The following is a 22,818-nucleotide window of genomic DNA, read 5'->3' on the forward strand; positions in this document are numbered from 1 at the left end:
AATCATCCCCTGAGACTTACGTGAGTGCCAAAATTTGCAATAAAATTTTTTAACCAACATTTGTATATGCACATTCGTGTGAACTCTTCAACTGCACTTCTTTATTTACCGCCCCGCCGCAAGGTCATGAAACTAAAGGTGATTGTCTGAGGCTGGAGTAGTGTCCTTAGGAAACAAATGAAGGCCAAAGTTAACAAGAACCCCTTCATGAAGCTAAAGTGGTGAAGGGTTCAAACTCACCAGGAAAGTTGCAGGTAGTGTGAAGTTAAGGTGCCATAGCAAGTGCCGAAAGCAGATTCCCGAAAGTAGCAGAGAAGAGAGATGCGCCCCATACTGGAGATCAAAGGAATCGCCCCATACTGGAGATCAAAGGAATCATTGAAGAAGGACACACAGGATGGGTGGCCATGTATGGCAAACGGCATGCATACCTGATGAAGAGAAAATCACGGCGGTAGGACAATGGTAGTTCAGCAGCTTCAGCATACAGACACTCAACCACGCTAGTGTAAAATGGCCCCATGGCCAAACGGATGCCATGATGGTGCATAGTGTTGAGACAAAGTAAGAGGGATGGACGTGCAGATGCATACACAAAGCACCCATTGTCGAATTTCGAGTGGACAAGGGACCGGTACAAATGGAGGAGGATGGTTCGATCAGCATCCCAGGAAGTACCATTGAGGACATGTAGGACACTGCGGAACCAAATACAACGAGCTGCGAGATAAGACACACAGTAGGGCCAAGAGAGTTTCCTATCGAGCATGAGCCCCAGGAATTTTATAGTTTCAACAAATGGAAGGGCAACAGGCCCAAGATGTAGAGATGGTGGGAAAACCCATTTGTGCCAACAGAAATTCATAGAGATGGTTTTGTCACTGGAAAAGCGAAAGCCACTGTCGATGCTCCAGGAACAAAAATGATCAAGACAGTACTGAAGATGCCGCTCAGAGAGACAGGTCTGTGGAGAACTGCAACAGATGGCAAAATAATCAACGAAAATGGAGCCAGAGATGCCTGGCAGGAGACAGGCCATTATAGGGTTAACGGTGATAGCAAAGAGGATGATGTTCAGGACGGAACCCAGATGCACACCTTTTTTCTGGATAAAGGTGTCCGACAAGGCCGAACCCACAAGAACCTTGAAAACTCGGTATTTTAAAAATGCCTTAAGGAATCAGGGCAGGCGCCCATGCAAGCCCCACATGTAGAGTACGGAGGATACCAGTTCTCCAGCAGGTGCTGTAGGCCGTTTCCAAGAAAACCATTCATGACACGGGTGGACGAAGCGATGAGATGGTCAACTGGAGAACGCTGCACTCTAAATCCACACTGTGCATTCATCAGTAAACTGCGAGACTCGAGCCAACACACCAGCAGGACATGAATCATACATTCCATCACCTTGCACATGCAGCTGGTAAGAGAGATGGGGCGGTAGCCAGAAGGAAGGTTTTTACCCTTACCAGGCTTAGATATGGGAATTACAGTGGCTTCATGCTAGCATCCGGGAAATGTACCCTCTGCCCAGATGTGGTTGTATATGTTAAGCAGAAAGTGCTTGCCCGCAAGAGGAAGGTGCTGCAACACCTGAATGTGGACAGCGTCTGATCCTGTGGTGGAGGATCGGGATGAACTGAGAGCATGATCTAGCTCCCTTATAGTAAAGGCAGCATTGTAGCACTCACGATTCGGAGAAGAGAAGGGCACCGCCAGAGTCTCCTCTGCTCATTTACTGGGGGAAGAGCTTGAAATTTCTGTAAAATGGCGGCCCAAGGCGCTGGAGATAGCAATAGGGTCCACGATGACATCATCAGCTACTGTCAGGCAGGAAACTTGGGAATGGATCTTGATCCCACAGAGCCGTCGGAGGTTGGCCCACATGACAGAGGAAGGCGTGAAAATGTTAAAAGAACTAGTGAATGAAATCCAACTAGCTCTCTTGCTATCCCAAAGAACGTGACGACACTTTGCACACATCTATTTATAATGAATGCAGTTGTCACTGTAGGATGGCTTTTAAAAATGCGAAGAGCATGTCTCCATGCGCGAACTGCACCGTGGCATGCCTCAGTCCACCAAGGGACTGGGACACAAAGTGATAAAGAGGAAGTGCGGGCAGTGGAATGTCCTGCAGCAGTAAGGATGCCGTTTGTAAGCTGCTCATCACAACAGGGGAAATCTTGTTCTTCGAAGGTCGCCAGGGAGGAGTGAAGCTGCCAGTCAGCCTTAGGAAGCTGCCATTTGGGTGTGCATGCGGATGGGGTAGGAGTCAGCAAACAGATAGCACATGGGAAATGGTCGCTCGAGTAGGTGTCAGAAAGAATGGACCACTCAAGACAAGTGCCAACCTGGGCACTGCACATGGATAGGTCCAAATGGGAATAGGTGTGCGAGGAGTCGGGAAATGAAAGTGGGTGCTCCAGTGTTAAGGCAGAAGAGGTTAAGTTGTTTAAGAAGGTCAGCCTAGGGCACCTCTCTGACAGGTCTTGGGAGAACCCCAAAGGGGATGATGTGCATTAAAGTCACCGAGTAACAAAAGCAGGAGAGGTAGCTACCCAAGAAGCTGAAGTGGGTCTGCCCTAGTTACAGTGAATGGCAGAGGGTCATAAATAGTACAGAGGGAAAAAGTCAGGTGGGGAAGGAAAAGACGAACTGCAACAGCTTGAAGATGGGTAGTCAGGGAGATAAGTTGACTATAGTGTCATCCCACACGAGCAGCATGACACCCCCCATGAGATGGAATGCTGACCTCATGAGGAAGGTCAAAACAAATCGGTAAGAAATGTGAAAGCTCAAAGCGGTCGTGAGGGCGCAATTTCGTTTCCTGAAGGCAGAGTACAAGGGGATGCTGCGATGCTAAAAGCAGATGTAAATCCTCTTTGTGGGATCGAAGGCCACAAATGTTCAATTGGAGGAGAGTCATGATGAGAAAGATATGTAGGGATGTCATTTCAGCGGCTGCTACTACAGGGCACAGGAGCAGGAGGGTCCTACTCCATGGGGTCCGCAGAACTATCAGCTTGCTTGTACAGTCTGCCTGTGGAGTCGAATGCTGAAAAACAGCTGTTGGTGAGCACTGGCGATACAGAGGCCGGCCGGGCTAAGGTGTCATGCGGTGCCACCATTGAAGAGGATGTTTGAGTTGGCAAAGGAGAAGACCATTTGCCTTTGGTGCACTTCTTCAAGCCTTTCCAGTTAGAGGAAGACTCGGGTGGTGTTTGCCTGGATAGACGGAGGAAATCTTCACGGAAGTACTCTTTCTGTCCGTTCCAGCCTACCAGTTGTGTAGCTGGTGGCTTCACCTCTTGAGGCGGGAGTTTGACAGCTTGTTACACAACTGGATGGGGGGATGGCAATGCTACCTTGACACTGGGTGATTTCACAACCTCAAAACTGAATTGGAGATTGCATGTCTGAGTGGCCATTTCTTCATAGGTACCAGATGGGAGAACGCAGGGTTTATGAGTAGCCAGTAACTTGCGAGCGACTGGGTAAGGCACTTCTTCCTTTGCCCAGATCTCTTGAACAGCTCACTCATCAAGATACATGAGACAATCCAGAGGGGAGGCAGCATGGCCGCCATTACAGTTCATACAGCGGGGAAAAGGAAATGGAGAAACGTTCTTGTGAGTGTCCCTACCCCAAGTGACACATTTGACTTGGACAGTTAGGGAGGAGGGAGGGGGGAGGGGGGTAGGGTGTGGGGTGTGGGGTGTGGGGTGTGGGGGGAGGGGGGGAAGGGGGCAGGAGGCACGATGACACTAGAATAAAAAGGATTTTATGCCATAGAGGCACTTTTGACTATGCAAAAGAAGATCTAAAATTTTAAGTTATAGTATGTTTGCATGCAGATCTACACAATTTAACAGTTTTCTTTATTATTATTATTATTATTACCACCACCACCAATATTACTATATGCACCACTAAATATTTACTCAATTTAACTATTCACATCAATAGCATGCAAAACACTCAAAGATGAAATAAATGAACAGCAGTTCCCTTGAACTTCAAATACTGTAAACTTTATCTTCAACATGCCCTATCCTCCTGCTATCTACCTGGACTCAACATACAACAGCTGGCCTTCGATCTTCTTCCTTTCTTAATTCCAATTTGGGTTTGTTATAATTTCCAAACTAGATGGTCCAAGACTGGTTGTATACTAATGGAACATTATTTTCATGATCCTGTTGTATGTTCCCACTTTAATTAATAAAGGCCATATTTCCTAAGCAAAGTGACAAAAACAACGCCATTCTTCTGCAAGGTGATTAATGCTTGACTGCCAAAACCATGGAAATACAATAAAATAAGAAAACAAACTAATAATATATTTGAATCTTCCGTAATTATGTGAACGAATTTATTTTCCTTGATAGTTCCCAGCCACAGAAATCCATTTTGTTTTCATTTGAGGTGGAAGCTGTAAACGAAGAGGTAACAGCAAAATCACTAAATGAAACCAAGGGTCAGGTTGTGACTACTCCCACCCCCAAAAAGCTCTGCTCTTACTGCTTTGCGCGCGCGTGAATCTGGCAGCTTGGGGTCACCATAAAAAAATTTCCGGTAGCATCTGGATGCTTGCCGCTACTTCTGGTACAGCTAACGATGCACTTGAACGAGCCAGAAGCAGTAGATGGAACTGCTCACAAGCGACTCAACTGCGCATGCACGTGAGCTCACTAGCAACTGATCAAATGAATCTAATGTAAACACGAAGCCTATAAGAAAGATAGGCTGCAGTTCATTCATCATGAAGGTAGGTCTGCGCTCACTCAACTAGCAGACAAACCATGTTTCTACACTTGTAAACTCATAACTAGGTGTGTACTTACGAACTAGAATTGTATCTTCTACTGGAATCTGATATTATGGAGTCTTACTGTTACTAGTCCTACAATGATCACAAGTCCACAGGCCTACATAAAATTTGTTAAATAAATAAATAAATTAAAATCATGCTAACATGGTTATCAGTTGCATAAGGCAACACTTCTTGTATGCAACGAGGACTGTTAAGCAGAGGAGACTAAATGCTATAAACAAGCCATTATACCACTCATATCAAGTATTGATCTCAAATTAAATTTTCTTGTAGTACCCTTGATCAGTAAGACTTCATAATAGCAGATTCCAGTAGAAGTTGTAATTCTCATTAATGCGTACACACTAAGGTGCGAGTTAACAGGGTCGGAAACACATCTTTTCTGCTGAGCTGAGCGAGTGAGTGAGTGCGTTCAGACTTATCTTTGTGACGTACGCGCCACAGCCTGTCTTTCTCATGGGACTTTAAGTAAACAATTGTGACGTCACACTCATCGGAAGCATTTTGTTGTTACGAAGTATTGCATAGTCTTCATCCTAAGGTCTCTGACACATTTTTCTGTTGGCAGATGCTTGTGTGTGCACAGTGTTTTGTTGCTGTAAATGGCACATTTCCTTTGCAACTAAAGTTTTGTTTGGGTTTTTTCCTCTTGTTTATGTTTTATTGCTGCAGTATTATTTTACAGTAGCAGGATACATTAATATTCTTTGAGTATCAGTTCTTACCAGTCAAAATTACAAAAATTTAACTGAAAACTAAAAAATGAAAAATTCCCGGGCTTCTCCCGGATTTCCTGGGGTCTAAACACCCTGTGCTAAAACATACGAAAGGGGAACTATCCAATCAATAAAACAGTGAATATCCAACATCTCTCACATAAACTATCAGCCTGTTGCATCTTTGACCTATAAGGAACAGGCCTCTACGGGTGCCCACAGCTCACCTTTAGGCAGGCAGAGAGAGTACTTGGATGCTCATCAGGCTACCCTATGGACTGCAGTCACACCATGTTCTGTGATCTGCAAGAGCCATTTGTCCACCCCTGTCAGTAGGCACTTGACTGAGGCATACAATTACACAGGCTAGGGCTTGCATCGGTAGCTCCACACATGTGAGCAGTAGCCCACTCCTGCCCAAAGGCATTCACCTGTCCACAGGTGGGTTATAGAGTTGGAATAGCTTGCATAATGTATAGTACCACATAAAAATACACCAAATTCAAATTTTTTTTTCTCATCAATCAATTATGACAGGAACAACAACAATAAAAATCTACTTCATCCTGAAAGTCACTGACTTAGAGGTTACTTTTATTCCGGTAATAAAATGAAAGTAACTCTACTTTTTTTGAAAAAAAAAAAAAAACTACTTCTACTGGGTACTTCTAAAATCAAATGAGGTAAAACACATTTTAAGAGTACCATGCTCACCAAGATCAAGTTCTTTGATAACAGGGGACATAAGTGCTGACAACGCATGAGTTTTTGTTTGAGCACATGTATATTATTACACAGTCAGTCACTTATTTATGAAACCAAAGGAACGTATAGGTCAAGAATAAGATGAAAAGATTTTATAGATCGTAGTGGGAGCCACAGTAGCAGTAGCAGGCTAAATTTACATCAAAGGTAAATAACGCAGAAAAACGGTTGGAAGTTGGTGAAAGATGATATTTTATCTCCTGTAACATCTAAAGAGTCATATTAAGGAAGAAATTACTGATTGAAATTTCGATGGGAAGGAAGTTCTTTGGTAACAGTGCAATAGACAAGTCTTTTGAACAATATAGTATTACAGTAGTCATAATCAAAGAAGCAGCATTCATAAAACAAAGTAGTTTCTCTGAATACGACAGCAGAACAGATAACAATGAATATAAGTAGCAGTTAAATCAAACTGGAGAATATAAAACAGGAAATGAATGCAGGCAAGTCATCACAGATAACAGTTTGAGCATAAGCAAAGGATAGGTGTAGAAAGAGGAAGACATTAATGCAGACGTGGAACAACTCAAAATTACAAATAAAACATTGGAGCCTTAAGAAAAAGCTAAGTGTAAAGTGCAAGGCTACATGACATCAAGAACATTTGACGCTGAAATGGAAAACTGAGTCAAATCATCACTGCCATATGACAGACAACAGAGGATTAATAGAAATAGAACATTAAAATACTGTAGAACTGGCGCACTTCAGAACAAATAATGGCTTTAGGAAGGAACACCTCAAGAATATCCAAAAGGAAAAGAAAGAGGAGGACTCCATAAATTTAATGGAAGGAAGATGGTAAGGGAGAAGATGTTGCAGAATCAAAAATAAATACAAGAAAGCAAAGGCACGCAAAACATAGGATTCAGAATCATTGAAAAAATTTCAAAATGGCTCTGAGCTCTATGGGACTTAACATCTGAGGTCATCAGTCCCCTAGAACGTAGAACTACTTAAACCTAACTAACCTAAGGGCAGCACACACATCCATGCTTCAGGCAGGATTCAAACCTGTGACCGTAGCAGCAGTGTGGTTCCAGGCTGAAGTGCTTAGAACCGCTCGGCCACAACGGTCGGCTGAGCAAATTTCAAGTATGCTGTGCAAAAGTTGAAGTATAGACAGCTATCTGAATGATAAAGTGACAGCTCACGATAATTGGGAAAATTGGGTTCAAATTTTCACACATCACCAATTGGTAGGATATCCATACTTAATACAGCTGACATCCAGTTATTCAGATTCTCTCTCTCTCTCTCTCTCTCTCTCTCTCTCTCTCTCTCTCTCTCTCTCTGTGTGTGTGTGTGTGTGTGTGTGTGAGAGAGAGAGAGAGAGAGAGAGAGAGAGAGAGAGAGAGAGAGAGAGAGAGAGAGAGAGAGAGAGAGAGATTCAAATGGGAATCTTTTATTGTGTACACAGCATGTGAAGAGCATCAAATGGAAGCTTAGCCATAGATGCTGTTGTTTTCAAGTGTGGAGTATGACACACACATTTTAACAATACCACCCTAGCAGCTTCACAGGGAGGCAAAGAAGAACAAGATGCATGATGTAAATGTGTCATAGGTGGCAGCTGTAGGGGGTATGTGGCTGATGTAAACAATGAATTGTATAACGATTTGCCCAAAATGAAAATCACATCAAAGTGAACCATGGTGGGGATACACTCACCCAAGAATCACCAGATAGCATGACAAGGCATGATGCCACAAGCTTTGGTGCACACCATCTGCATTTCAGAAAATGGCACAGCAGGGTGTGCTAAACATGGCTATGAGAAGGAGTTAACAAGTTTAAAATTAAGCTAATGGTGTGAGAGAACATGACAATGCCTCATGAACAGCAGTACTAGCCACTCACAGAACCAAGTCCACCAAACTCGGCACTAGCGTCACGTTGCAGCTCGAGCAAAGCTTACCATGCCCTACAATACTAAAAGGAAAGAGAAAACCAGGCTACTGGATTGGAGTGTATAAACAGAGAAAATGCATAGCACAGTGGGCCACTTACAAATGTAATCCTGCCAAATGAGATTTCAATGAGAAGGATGTAGTAAAGTGCTCATAACATACTGTGGGTCAGACTACTACACCCACAGCTGCAAACCCCCCCCCCCCCCCCCACACACACACACACGGTGGGGGGGGGGGAGGGAGAGGGGGAGAGGGAGAGGGAGAGGGAGAGGGAGAGGGAGAGGGAGAGGGAGAGAGAGAGAACAGTATTTTTGCAGAAAACACAGTTTGAATACTGCCTTAAGAAGGTTTCAAAGAGATGCTTCATTTGTCATGTAAATGTAAATATTGGCATAAATGTGCACTCCCTATATGTTGTGGATTTCAATAACTAACAAGCGCCAAAGGATTGCTACATATGTAGACATGCAAAGTCCAACAAGTTGCATTTTAGCTGTTTATACTTTTACTTGAGACAAACCAGTTTGTAATTTTATTTCCAACAAATTGTATGGAATGTGCAATATACCATACAATGTATGTAATGTGTGATCCCCCCCCCCCCTCAGAAAAATACTTAGGGCAGTTAGAGTTAAGACTTGCAAGAAATAGGAATGTAAAGGTTCAGGGTCCCAGGTTCACCAATAATGTACACACAAAGGAGATGTAAGCCCATAATGGTGAATGAATGTGATAATGTGCATGAAACTAAAAATAGCAATTTCTGATTACTGCTCTATGGGCATGGAAAAGAGTAACAGTCGTTCTGGAATTTTCATGTCATATTCTACTTTGATTGTCAATTAAGACAAACTTTGGTGGCATATTTACTGTTTTTGTAGTATATACCTTAGTGTAGCTTATGTATATTCGTTTGAACACGCATGCATTCTTATACAGTCAATCAGTCAGTTAATTATCCAGCTAGTTGGAGTCAGGAGTGGCATTAATTGGAACAGTAATCAATACAAATACAAGATTAAATAATTTAAGAGTAGAGGGGACCACTCAATAAATAGTGTGTGTTGGGCCATAAATAGGCATACAAAAGAAGAATGAAAACTTTGCTAGTTTTCAGATGGATCCATTAATGAGCTGTAGTACACCCACATCAGCATGACCATTAATGCGAAATTTCACTGCACTGTCCTAATGGATTCATTTGTCTGTGGTTATATCATGCAGTTTTGCTTGTCTGTTAGCACCACTGATAACTCTTCGCAAACGCTGCTGCTCTTGGTCATTAAGTGAAGGTCTGCCCGAGTACAAATCACATGTCCGTTATGCACTGCCCTTCCATACCTTGTGTACATGATACTACTTCCATCTGCATATGTGCATACCATTATCCTGTAACTTGCGTGATCTCAGTCTATATAGAATTAAAAAACAAAAATAAAAATAAATTGTCACTGAAGAGCCTCAATCCCACATTATATGGAAAATGAATGTAGGACTAGCACATGAAGACTGCAATGAGCCATGTACCAGCACTGTCAGGGCAATTGAGACTATTGTTGCACTGCATATGCACTCTCAATGAATGTCAGTAATGTGCCTGGAAAAAGAAAAGTAACAAACAAAGCTGCCGGGAAGTGGACTCAGGGTGAAAATGTGTAGTTAAATAGTAAGTATGAGGAAAGGCTAGCATTATGGAACGTATAGTTACTGGACTACAAGAAATGAGATTAGAAACAAAGTTCACTGATTGAAATGGCTAACGTTTTCAACACCTCCTCAGAAGAAATTTATCAGAATATCCACAGTTCAAGGAAACGGGAAAAGTAGTTTTATAGCATGGATTAATTAATGTACAGAAACAAGTGAAGTTTTTTTTGAAGTAATTGTTTTGGCACTCAGAAAATTTCCATTAAACTACAAGCACTACAGCTGTGTCTATAATGTTATAAGATGTGGTATTTATTGATTCTATTATTATTATACTGGGTGCTAAATAGCAGAATTCAGGAATTTACGAGTGGCTCCTAAGTCAATTAAAGTAAAAACATTCAAACAAATACATACCTGGAAATGCTTCATATATCAGACACTCGCCCTACTTGTGTTTTGAGCATCTATGGGTATTAAGATGAAATTGGTGAAATGTTATTTGTTTGTAGTAGTTACTTAACCAAATATTAAAGAGCATGAACATAGCTGATGCTATTAACATTGTGTCACAAGCAGTCTCTCTTTAACACTAATGGATTTGTGCATAATAGTAGATTGGCAATTTTGAGTCGAATTATAAAGAGCATTTCTTTCATGTCAATCGCCGTCATTCTCATAAAATTTTGATTTTGTTGTGGATTTTCCATCACAAGCTCTACAATGAGATTCTTGCATACTTCATAATCATACTGCTGCCTAATCTGCTTCTTACTCAATGCAAATATGGCCATTTACAATTTTTCTTTGCCAATAAACGTATTAAAAGTGCAGCTGCAGCCCAGTGCTCTCCCAATGCAATCTTGTCCATCATGCACAGAACTACAATGGAAATATCTTGCAGAGAGTGATCTTTCAGCTCTCACCCTGCTGTGCGCAAATGCTGTGCTTCTGACATCTGTTCCTCCAAGATTCTCACACACTTTCAGAAAGTACTAACAAGGAACTATCTGACAGTAACTATCAATGAAAATTTGCACCTAGTGAAACAATTCTGCGTATGCTATCTGAGAGTACCGAAAGTGTCTTATACTAAAAAAACACTCTCACATTTATCCCAGCCCTTAGAATTATTACCTACAGTAAATGTAACTTTTTAAGTGGCTGCATACAACTTCCCTCACTGGTCTCGTTGCATTAGCCATGATGTGAGAACACAAGTAATATGTGGACTGGCCATCAGTAAATATTTGTTTGTTTGTTTGTTGTGTATCAAGTATTTCTGAACCAGTATACACTGCCTGACAAAAAAAAGTGAGGTTCCCAGAAGACACGATCAGAAGTCAACGTGGTTATGTCAACGCACAATTAGTGAGTTTGTAAATGATTACAGTTCCAATTATCTTTGACAAATAGAATGGCCACCAGAGTTCATGTGTTAGTCATGTTTAGTGTTGTCATCAGGTGTGGTAGGTTATGTAAAGTAAGATAGAATTATTAACCCTTTGCCTTACGATTTAAGTTCCGTTAGCATGAGCCGTAAGTGGCTACAAGGTACAGATGCGCCTTACAATTCCCGGCGCTTACACACGCTAAGGCTGTGGTGCAGTACGCCTAGTGGCATCTGAAGTCGTGCAGACACCTTCGGGATATGTAAATTCGTGTGTGGGATATCAGTAACGTGACATTTCTACAGGTATAATAAATAATGATGATTACTTGCCCACTGGAGACGAAACATTCATTGCCTCAAACACAATGATATATTCACAAACATTTTATTTCCCTATACAAGCAAACATACATTGATGAAATACATCTTAATAATAATGATAATATTCACAACAATGGAATGATCTAAGACTGTATAATATTTTGTTCAAAACATTCTGGGACCTGTTACGTTAGCACGTTGGCAAACATATTTTTAAACACAACGTCTTCACAATGACATGTACACTAATTTAATAGTCTTCATTTGTATGATATCGTTCAAAACAATCTGGCACATACAATGCAACCATACTCTTTTTGCATTGCCACATTGTTTCGCTGCGTTGTTTATGCTTTCTGCACACTACTCAAGTTCTCGCAGGATTTACTTTTGATGGTGTTGGATCAATATATTTGGGAAAATGTGCCCAATGTTGCGCGTGCAGTCTTTGTGGTATATCACTGGATGCTAATCGTCCCTTCCGATTATATTCCGGTGAAGGGGTAGTTTTCAACAATGATTCTGCAATGTGAATCATACATTCTGCGTAGCTCTGTCAATTGCCACAATGTATTTTGTAATACAAAATGTACTTGTTAAATAAAGCAACATCAAATAGGTATCTTTTCACACATTTTCTCATCACAGGGAAGCATGCAAGCATCTGGTCTTAACGATCAATTCCTATCATGCCTCTATTGTATTTGAAGACACATTCCGGTTTCCACACCGCATTGCTGAGAGGTGTGTCTGTGGCAATCATTTCTGCTGTTTAATGTTTTGTGGAAAGCATGTAAATGTCTTGTTTATCTTTCCATTTTAGTGCCAATATGCCATTACAACTCCTCACTGTATATTATCCTTTCTTTAATTTTGCCTTCAGGAAGTCTGTGGGCATATTTTTCCTGTTTGAGCGCACTGTTACAATCACATTAGTTTTATTGGTGAGGAGAGTTTTGAAAAGTTTTGGTGGAGAAAACCAGTTATCTAAATATAGAGTATGCCCTTTGTGTAATACCGACTGTGATAGTTCTAGAACTACACTTGCAGAGGCACTACCACTAACATCATGTTTGTCACTACCTGTGTATATCTTAAAATCATAGCAGTATCCTGAACTTGACTCACATAATTTATAAATTTTAATACCAAACCTTGCTCCTTTTGATGGGTTAAATTGTTTGTAGGATAAGTGCCCCTTAAATTTCGTTAATGATTCATCAATGGCAATAGTCTCTTGTATTGTGTACACTTCCTTAAATTTTTGATTGAACATTTCTATGACTGGCCTTAGTTTGTACAGCTTATCTGTGTTGTTGGCTGAACTGTTAATTGCTAGATGCAGAAATCTACCTATGTGCAGAAATCTCCTGAATGGCTTCGTCTTCCTAAATATTGGTGTTTCTATAACGGCCCTCCTAGACCAATACATCTGAATCGACGGTTTCCTTACTTCAGCCATGATTGTACATAACACAATGTATATTTTTATTTCATTACAGCTGATCGGAGACCACTTTTGGTCTATTTTTCGTCTCTTCTGTTCATTGTTGAGTACGTCTTGTGTATATCTATTCGTCTCAGTTACGATGTTTTCCGAAAATGTGTTATTAAATATTACATAGAAAACGTCTAATTCTCTGATGCTTGTACTCACATGCTGTAAAGCTGCTTCCCTTATTCCGAGAATTTCCGTATACGTCCAAATTGTTGGTTCATTGTCTTCCTTTTGCCACATCCATGACTCTGATTGTTGCTCTTCCTCGTCAGTATCATCTTCAATCACCAGCCGCTTACACTGGTTTCATACAGGAGGTAAAACGCCGTTACCATTGTCATTGCCACTGTCATAATATCCTGCAAACTCATTGTTGGCTATGCCACCACGTCTCCCTTTCTTCGTGAACACATTTGCTACACGTCGAGGACATTGTCAAAGTATTTTTGTTATGTCGGCAGCTCCGAATGCGGCGAAGAACACTTCATGCATGCCGCGTGTACTCAATCAGCTCCGCAACATGTCAGAGACATTCTGGTTTCATTTGGCATGGCTGACCGACCACGTCTCTCACACAACATGCGCTTGTTCGGTGCGGTAAATGTACATCTCTGATACGTCTAGTTGATGTTTGGCTAGGTCGGCACGCTACGTCTCTCACACGACATTGTAAGCTAAGGGGTTAGCACCAGGCATGGTTTTGAAAGGGGCCTCATTGTTTGTCTCCATTTGGCCGGCTGGGTGAATTTTGCAACATCCAGAATTGTGGGGCATTTGGATGCTACAGTGGCCCAATGTCAGCTGCTCAGCAACATGAGGGCAGGCATACACATCATCACAGTTCTGGTCGATGATGACTGACCACCACAAGGGAGGATGTGGACTCCTGCAACATTCTGTGTCCTCCTCAACCATTAGACTAGCAACAGTGGGACTAGGGAATTCATGTCCCATGCACAGGCTGTTGTTAATACCACAGATGTGTTTGGAGTGGTATCATGGTAGGAAAACACTGACTGCTGATGAATGACTATGTACTATCTTCAGTGATTAATCATGGTTCTCGACTACCCCCGAAGCCCATCATTGGTGAGTATGTAGGCACTCGGGAGAGAAGTCCAAATCTTATAGGTTTTCAAGAGGTATAATGGCATTACTCCTGTTGTGAGGGGGTCATCAGGTATGACTTCAGCTTGTGGCTGGTAGTGATTGAAGGAACGCAACCTGAGTCCTTAATGCATTATCTCTCATGTGACAGTATTGTGGGTGCACTTTTGAAGAGGACAATGCTTATCCACATATGGCATGTGTGTTATGAGATGTCTGTATGTAGTTGAGGTATGCCCATGGACAGCATGATCCTCAGATCTGTCCCCAATAGTACATGTGTGGCATACCTTGAACATGAGCTCCATCCCAGTGCCTGGAAGGAAACCAAGGCTTTATGACACCTTTCACAAATGAATCAGTGCATGTGTCCAGGCCACAGACGGTAGAATGTCATACTGATAATTGAGCTCATTCAGACATGTTATTTGCAAATCTGAGTCGATTTTGTAATCGCTGAAATATTAACATATTACTCTACATGATGTTTCATTTCATTTTGTTTCCTGCTGCCTTCCTGGGCACTTCACTTTTTTTCCTCCCATATGGTCACAAGTAGGTCTCTTCCTTAGGCAATGCTTACTCTCTACATGCAACACAGTGCACTAAACTGCAAATGTGCAGCTTAGGGACTTGAAGCTGTAGCCTTTGCTCGTCAGTACCAATGGAACAACTGTTTCAAATGGTCCATGTGTCAAACAGTTTACCAGCAGTAAGTTGTTAATAATACACATGTATACAGCCAACAGCAACACATCATGAGCTTTAGAATATGTGTAACAGCCCAACCATAGTCTTTGAAGTGTTATGTAATAATTGGGAAACTCAAAACAAATATCAGTATGCCCAGCTGATATCACAATGCGTAATAACAATATGAGTGTGTCTTTGCATGGGACAGAATGATCTGTTTTCAGTAACTGGGTTTATCAAACATGTCATGTTACCTTGTGCAGGGCATACTGGAGATATATATAAAACAAAGATGATGTGACTTACTAAACAAAAGCGCTGGCAGATCGATAGACACACAAACAAACACAAACATACACACAAAATTCGAGCTTTTGCAACCGGCGATTGCTTCGTCAGGAAAGAGGGAACGAGAGGGAAAGATGAAAGGATGTGGGTTTTAAGGGAGAGGGTAAGGAGTCATTCCAATCCCCGGGGCGGAAAGACTTACCTTAGGGGGAAAAAAGGGTAAGTATACACACGCGCGCACACATACGCACACACACACGTCCATCCGCACATACACAGACACAAGCAGACATGTCTGCTTGTGTCTGTGTATGTGCGGATGGACATGTGTGTGTGTATACCTACCCTTTTTTCCCCCTAAGGTAAGTCTTTCCGCTCCCGGGATAGGAATGACTCCTTACCCTCTTCCTTAAAACCCACATCCTTTCATCTTTCCCTCTTTCCTGACGAAGCAACCGCCGGTTGCGAAAGCTCGAATTTTATGTATATGTTTGTGTTTGTTTGTGTGTGTATCGACCTGCCAGCACTTTTGTTTGGTAAGTCACATCATCTTTGTTTTTAGATATATTTTTCCCATGTGGAATGTTTCCCTCTAAAATATATATATCAGGTTGATAACTTATGCTATTACACAGGAGTGACAGACTGCACAAGACCACAACACTTGGTGAACACTACCTTATTTACATGGCCAAACAGGCAATCCTGCTTCATCAGACTTTTGTGTGTTGTCAACACTCTGGACTTAATGTGTGTACACCACTGTGTTGACTTCCAATGTCTGGAACCGCAAGTGCCAAAGACTGCGATGCCCATATGAATGCCACTGTTGGCAAGGTGAGTGTCAAACTTGAACATTTTTTCAATATGTCCTGCTTCTAGCTCTACTTTAGTGTTGGCCATCTATAGGTGCAACCATAGTGACTGTGAACTGGGAACTTAAAAAATGTTTAGTGATATAGAAGATAAGTGTATTTTTTTAGGGTATTTGATTTATACATGTTGAGGACAAATTTAACAGCAACACTATATCATAGAAGTAGTTGGTAACTGGTCATCATAGTCATTCAGTAGGTAATCTTTGTTGATGGTTTGAAGAACTGTAAGCTGACATGTTCCATATTATTATGTCTGAAGACATTGAGAAGTTGATGTGATAAGCATTCCCACATGTTGCAAGTATCGAAGTTTGAGGTCTTGTAAAGCTCAAAAACCCCAATTATTTATGTATTACAATATAACTAGTCCTAGGTATGAAACTAAGTTTCATGTTACTTTTTCAAAAATCTTTCATTACAACATTTTACAGGCACCGGGCAATTTTATTACTTTTTATAGAAGCAATGGTAGAATTTCCCATCTGCAACATGGTTGAATGTTGAGTATGCCTCCATGTAATTTTATGTAGGGCAACCTTAGTTTAGATAAATCTTGGAGATTTTACTTTATTTGCCAGCTATTTCCTTAACTCAGAGTCCTGAATTATTTGTTTTTCAAAATTGATTTATATCTCATCTACATTCATTCACAAGGTTGTGAAGAAGAAAGTAAAAACAATTTTGAGTATTTATTTTTATTTAGTATTTCCAAAAATGCGTGTCCTTCCTGAAAGACGTCAGAACAATAAGGTACAATGTTTTTAAATTATATGACATTGCACAATTAACTTGTTTTGGTTTTTATACTTTTAAATAATCAAAAATAAATTTTAATTATGGGCTAGAACAGCTAATAAATACAAAAAGAACAAAGAAAAAAACCTGCACACATATTTTGTGTACTAGTATGATAAGACAAAAAGCGACAAACATGAAGTGGTTTGTCACATTTTACGCACATAGTAGTTTTTTTGTGGCAACTTCGACATTTCAGCTGCTGCTTCTTTTTTGTTATCTCGTCCGTTGGTAATTCAGCAACGTAATGTTCTTTTCCATCAAATCTAGAATTTAGTTTTGCCCTCTTACTAGGATGTCCTCTGCTGTTAGTGCCTCTTTCATTACTTTCAAGAAATGCAGTGACAATTTGACGACGAAATGTCAGATGATCTATGGGTTCTTCGTCGTGCTTGTAAAGATCTCAGGCATTTTGCTCTGCAATGTCTATAAAATGTGCAATGATCGGGAAATACCACTTTTTCCCCCTTATAGAGCATCTATATAGGGATACATTTTGGTCAGCTCGATGTATGCCTCCCATATGAGTATTGTAGGAGTGTAATAAGTTAGGTTGAGGCACGCTAATCCTTTTCTTTAGTTCCCTGGAAAATCTTGCTACAGAGCGTAGTGGTTGCACTGTCAAATTTGGTGGTTACAGTAACAACATTGTTGTCATTCCAACGCACAATGGAAATTCCGGATGCTTAGTCAGGACAAACTTCATATGATCCTCTATTTTCTTTCATAATTTTATCTACAGATGATAAAATACAATTCTTAACTCTGTTTCCTCTTATTTTTCCTGATGATTCCACGCCCCTCTCTTGTAGGTCATGTAGTAGTTCAACGCTGGTAAAGAGGTTATCAAAGTATATTCGATATGGAACATGTGGAAGTAATTGGACAACGTAAGTCATTACCACACTGTACCCCATACCTTTCGTTTCATAATCCTTACTACACGTGCTAGTTCCTTGGTAGGATTCGAGCCAAATAACGTATCCCCCACTTGTGCCTCCACACCAAAATTTGAATCTGCATCAGATTGGTTTCCCTTTTATGAATTGATTACACCTGTGACTTCCGAAGTATGGGACCATTCACCGACAGAACGGTGCCGCACGTGAGGCACAAATTGCCTGAATCTATCATTCAGCATACACAGTAATGGGCGTATTTTCCCAAAACGGTCTGATTTATCTAAACTGTCATTGTTGCATACATGCAAATTGGAAAAGATAAAGTCAAATTGATCTCTGGACATGGCATTTGTTACGAGGTCGTTGTGACTGTCTTTATCTGGTTGCCAGTACATCTTCCTGCGTGACACTGTTACGTATCCACTTAGCAGAAGTATTGCAATAAACACCAACATCTCATCTTCTGAACAATCACCTAGTCTATTTCTCTTGGCTGCGTACTGATTTGTGTAAGTGACTATCATTTGAAGCACTTCGTTATCAAAAAACTGTAGGGAAAAATTCAAGCAGTGTTCACCCTTTCTTCATTGCAACTGTGAACATTAGATGCCATATAGGTGTTTAATGAACTATTTCAGCACTTTTCCAGTTCTATTTCTTGAGGTTTAGAACTTTATTCTTCAATAGCCTTGCTGGTTTGTTTGTGGTTGTTGTTGTTGTTGTTGTTGTTATTGTTGCTGTTTTTGTACTGCTGGAGGGTCCTGGAACATCGGAGGTAAAGGACTGTTTCCTTAGTGCATTCACAGCATTACCATTGGTAGAAATGGCCAAATCACAAAGCGCGGTTGCACTGAGCTGACTTGCTGGTAATTTATCTATACTTGGATTTTCTTCAGCAACCGAATCTTCATCAGTTATGTTATCAGTTGAATTTAGAGGAGGGTGTAATGTTACATTCACACCAGTATTAGGTATTCCCTCATCTTTTGATTCTAACATGTCCAAAAGTTCCATCAGTGTACATCCTTTTTTGTGTGAATACAAAACGACAACATATTACCTTGACGCCCTTCTGGAAGGATGGTTGAAAATATTTTTGAATTACAACTGATGAAAACTTTCAATCGTAATATGAACCCACAAATAATATAGGTTAATTCTTTAATATATTATATGACAAGTTTCAGAATTATTGACGGAATATGAAAGAAAATACACACACCTATCAATGACAAGGTCAGTCAGTTCGTCCATGATAAAATCAGCGCTATTTTCAAGACACAGTTTCTCACTCACTATGAACGACGGCATCAAACTGACTGTTGCAGCGCACAACTGACTCTTCCTACTTCATATAATAATGCGTCACAGCCCATTGCAACAATGCGTTATTCGCAAAAATAAATAATTTCAACATTGAGTGACGTCATTCTTCCAGAAGGACGTCAGGGTTATCTGGGTTAATATATTATTTCCAATGTTCTCTTTCCTTCCTTCCTTACTTACTTACTTAAGTAGGCCATATCAGCATTCTAGATCTTTCTGTTGCTTTTACAATGCATTATGGAATATGGTTTTGTGTACAGTCTGATGCAGTCACTCTCTTAGGAAAAATATATTTGAAATGACAAAATCCTCATTTAAATGGTCATTGTTATATTTCTTCCCAGTCTTTGGGACCAGTGTTTTTACAGTGAAGGACATGGATGGTAAAAGACACTGCTACGACAAAATACTTCTAAACATACTTAAATGTTCTCTTCTGTAGGATGAACCTTTAACTTTTATATTTCTGGAAGATGTATGTGATTTACATGTTCCTGATGAGTCCTGAAAATGAAGGACAATTATTTTGAGCACCAGTGCCCTGGCAGATTTTGTTTCACACTCGGATACTGATAGTGAAATGTTTTCAGAACTACAGCAGGTGAACCGAGAGTTTGTTTTGTCACAGGCTGAGGTTTGCAGGTGGTTTAAGGAATATTTCGAGGGCTCAGAATGAACTGAATATTGTCAACATTGAGAATTGGTGAAAATTTCTACCGATTCAGACATCTTGAGCACCACAATTAACACATATGGGTAATAACACTCAAAGATAAACTAAATTCTATTTTCACTAACTTTCAACAAAATTTGCATTGCACAATTGAACAACAAAAAGACTGCCGGAGAGTTAACACACACACACACACACACACACACACACACACACACACACACACACACACACGACCACAGTCTCTGGCAGCTGTGTATAAATTTGGGTGAACCTGTCTTACATGTCTGAACTTTCCACCAAGTCACAACTTTAGTATTCTCTGGAACAACAACTTAATTGAAATATACTGAGAACAAGATACAGAGCATCAAACATTTAAAATAGTTCTTTTATTAATTTCATGCTCTTGTACACAGATTAAATTTCAGTCAAATGTAAATGAAATGTTGCGGTTTTAAAATATATGATGTGACAGTATAATGTGTACGAGTTACTAACTGATTTCAAACAATGGAAAATCCACAACTGAATAATGGCATTATTATGGAAAGGACAGATTGCTGTTCACCATATAGAGGAGACGTTGAGTTGTAGACTGGCACAACAAAACGACAGCTGCACATTTGGGCTTTTGGCCAAAAGGCCTTCTACTTAAGTAGAAAACACACACACACACACACACACACACACACACACACACACACACACACACACACACACACACACACACCCTGCACGTGCAAGACCACTGTCTCTGGCTGCTGTGACTGACTGATTTCGATTTTAGTTCAACATTGTTCCAAATAATGCCTCAACTGCAGCTGATTCATAGCTTTTTATGTACTACACCCAGCATCAAGTTAAAATTGTGGCATACTGTTTTGTTTGCCATTATGTACAGTGGAAGCAAATCACATAATTGTAATGCATTCCTAACTGCTTTTAGAAAGTAACATCACTGACAGATACCAGAAAACTAAAGCTTATGCAAACCAAAGACAGAGTGATGACAGAAATAATTTTTCTCCTGCAGGTTTTAAATTACCTGAATGAACTGGTGATGTTGAGTTGGGCTGCCCATGGGTTGGTGATGGAGGAGGGGTTGCTGTAACACCATGTTGTTGTTGCTTCTGTGCGATTTGTTCAAACAGATCTGTGTCAATGAAAGAGTAATTTTAATTACAATTGGCAATGGTATACCACAAATGTCTTAAACTAGCAAGATGATTAATATTTCTGTGTTTCAGATCAAAAACATATCTGAATTAATACAGTGAAAACACTGACGTTTCACTGTATGCAACACCTGCACATTTAAAGAGTAACTAAATGCTTGGCCCCAGTACAGTTTCATATTTTATACTATATGTACAAGGTAAATGTGATTAGAGATCTTTCTTCGAGTTCTTAGTACATTTTAGTCACAATTAAGGTTTGGTGACTGAGATTACAGTCCTCTTTGCGCAATGTTGTGTGTGAGTGTTTATTCCTATCATGGCTGCCAGAGATGCTTTTTCATTTCTATTGGAATATACTTATTTTGGACTTGTTATCTATTGTTTTTCAGAGGTATATGAGGGTTGTTCAAAAACTTCCGGAATTTTGTCCACAAAATTTTTTTATGTTTACCTTTTACTTACTGTTTGTGGTCTCCTTCGAAATACTGTCCTCCACAACTGATACACTGCCCCCAGCACCATTTCCCCTTCTGAAAACAGCCTTGGTATGCCTCTTGCTGGATTGCGCAAGGCAGTGTCTGCGAATTTTCTTTTATCTCATCTATCATTGCAAATATCCTTTCAACGAGTTCTTCAACTTTATAAATAAAAAAGATCAACAGGGACCAGGTCTGGAGAGTACAGAGGGTGAGGCAGCACACTGATTTCGTTTTTTGTGCAATAGTCATGCACTAACAGGGATGAACATGGGTGCATTATCGTGGTGTGTGAGCTATGAATGACTTGCCATATTTCAGACTGTTTACTTCTCATTTTCTTGCAGGCATTGCAACAAGTCCTCCATCCATTAACAGTCCGTCCCTGTGGCAAGAATTTATGATGAACTAACCCTTCAAATTCAAAGACAACTATCAGCCTCACTTTCACATTTGAACTGACCTGATATGCTTTTTTTTTGGCCTTGGAGAGCCTTTCCTGACCCATTGTGAAGACTGAACCTTGGTCTCACCATCATAACCATAAACTTATCTCTCATCACCAGTTACAATTCTCTTAACCCTTTAACTGCTCTGAATGTGTTAACGTACGCCTTTGTACCTGCCCCTGTGTGCTCTGAACGTGTTTACGCGAGCCACCAGTCATCCTGCCTGGTACTCTGAACATGTCTACACATGCCACCGTAGTGGCACCTGTGTCGTCCTGATATTCTGAGATGAGCTGCCGCTTCTTCCCCTGTGGCCTCTGGCCACATTAACGTACCCATTCGTATATTCATGCCGAGCACCTTGTAGCTGTTCAGTGTTCCGCCGGCACAGTAGAAGTCTCATGAGCGTTTGCTGCTGTCTTCTTGTGTTGCAGTTTTCATCTGTGCTTTTACTGACTGTTGACGCTGTCAACGTTTCGAGAAGAAAATGGCACACTGACGTAGTTGTACAGATGAATAAATCGTCAAAATTCTCAATAGAAATTTTCAACAGCAATGGTAGTGATTATTCTTCGGCTGAATCTTGAAGAATCTCGAAGTAACAGCTGGAACAACAAATCTGTCAACAAGGGAGTGGTATCTTTCAGAATGTAATGGGTCTGAGAGTCATAGTGAAGTGCAAGTGAAAAAGAGCTCACTTTAGTCACATAGTTGACCGGAAGAAAAGTGATTTTCGTCCATTTATGCATGCGTTCGATGTTTCAGCTTCTGGACACAAGTGTGGTTTAGGCCCAGATTCAAGTGTTTTGTCATATTTCTTGGTATTTTTAACAGAAGAACTGATGAAGTTTGTAGCAGATGAAACCAACAGATTTTTTTATATACTAAAGAAAATACACCAGAACCAGAGCATTCTTGTTTGTCCAGATGGAAAGAAACGGGTTTTGAGGTACTGTA

The 22,818-nt window shown here is 40.6% G+C and overlaps 1 protein-coding gene across 3 annotated transcripts in view; it reads right to left on the reverse strand.

Moving 5' to 3' along the window:
• LOC126272879 (exportin-6-B) overlaps positions 1-22,818 on the reverse strand; it is a 303,000-nt gene that overhangs the window by 171,731 nt on the left and 108,451 nt on the right. For all 3 annotated transcript variants that reach the window (XM_049976134.1, XM_049976114.1, XM_049976125.1), the window contains exon 5: positions 20,804-20,911. In XM_049976134.1, coding sequence (XP_049832091.1) covers positions 20,804-20,911 — 108 coding nt within the window. The remainder of the gene's footprint in view (positions 1-20,803; positions 20,912-22,818) is intronic.

The sequence above is a fragment of the Schistocerca gregaria genome, chromosome 1, assembly GCF_023897955.1.
Source record: "Schistocerca gregaria isolate iqSchGreg1 chromosome 1, iqSchGreg1.2, whole genome shotgun sequence".
NCBI classification, from domain to species: domain Eukaryota; kingdom Metazoa; phylum Arthropoda; class Insecta; order Orthoptera; family Acrididae; genus Schistocerca; species Schistocerca gregaria.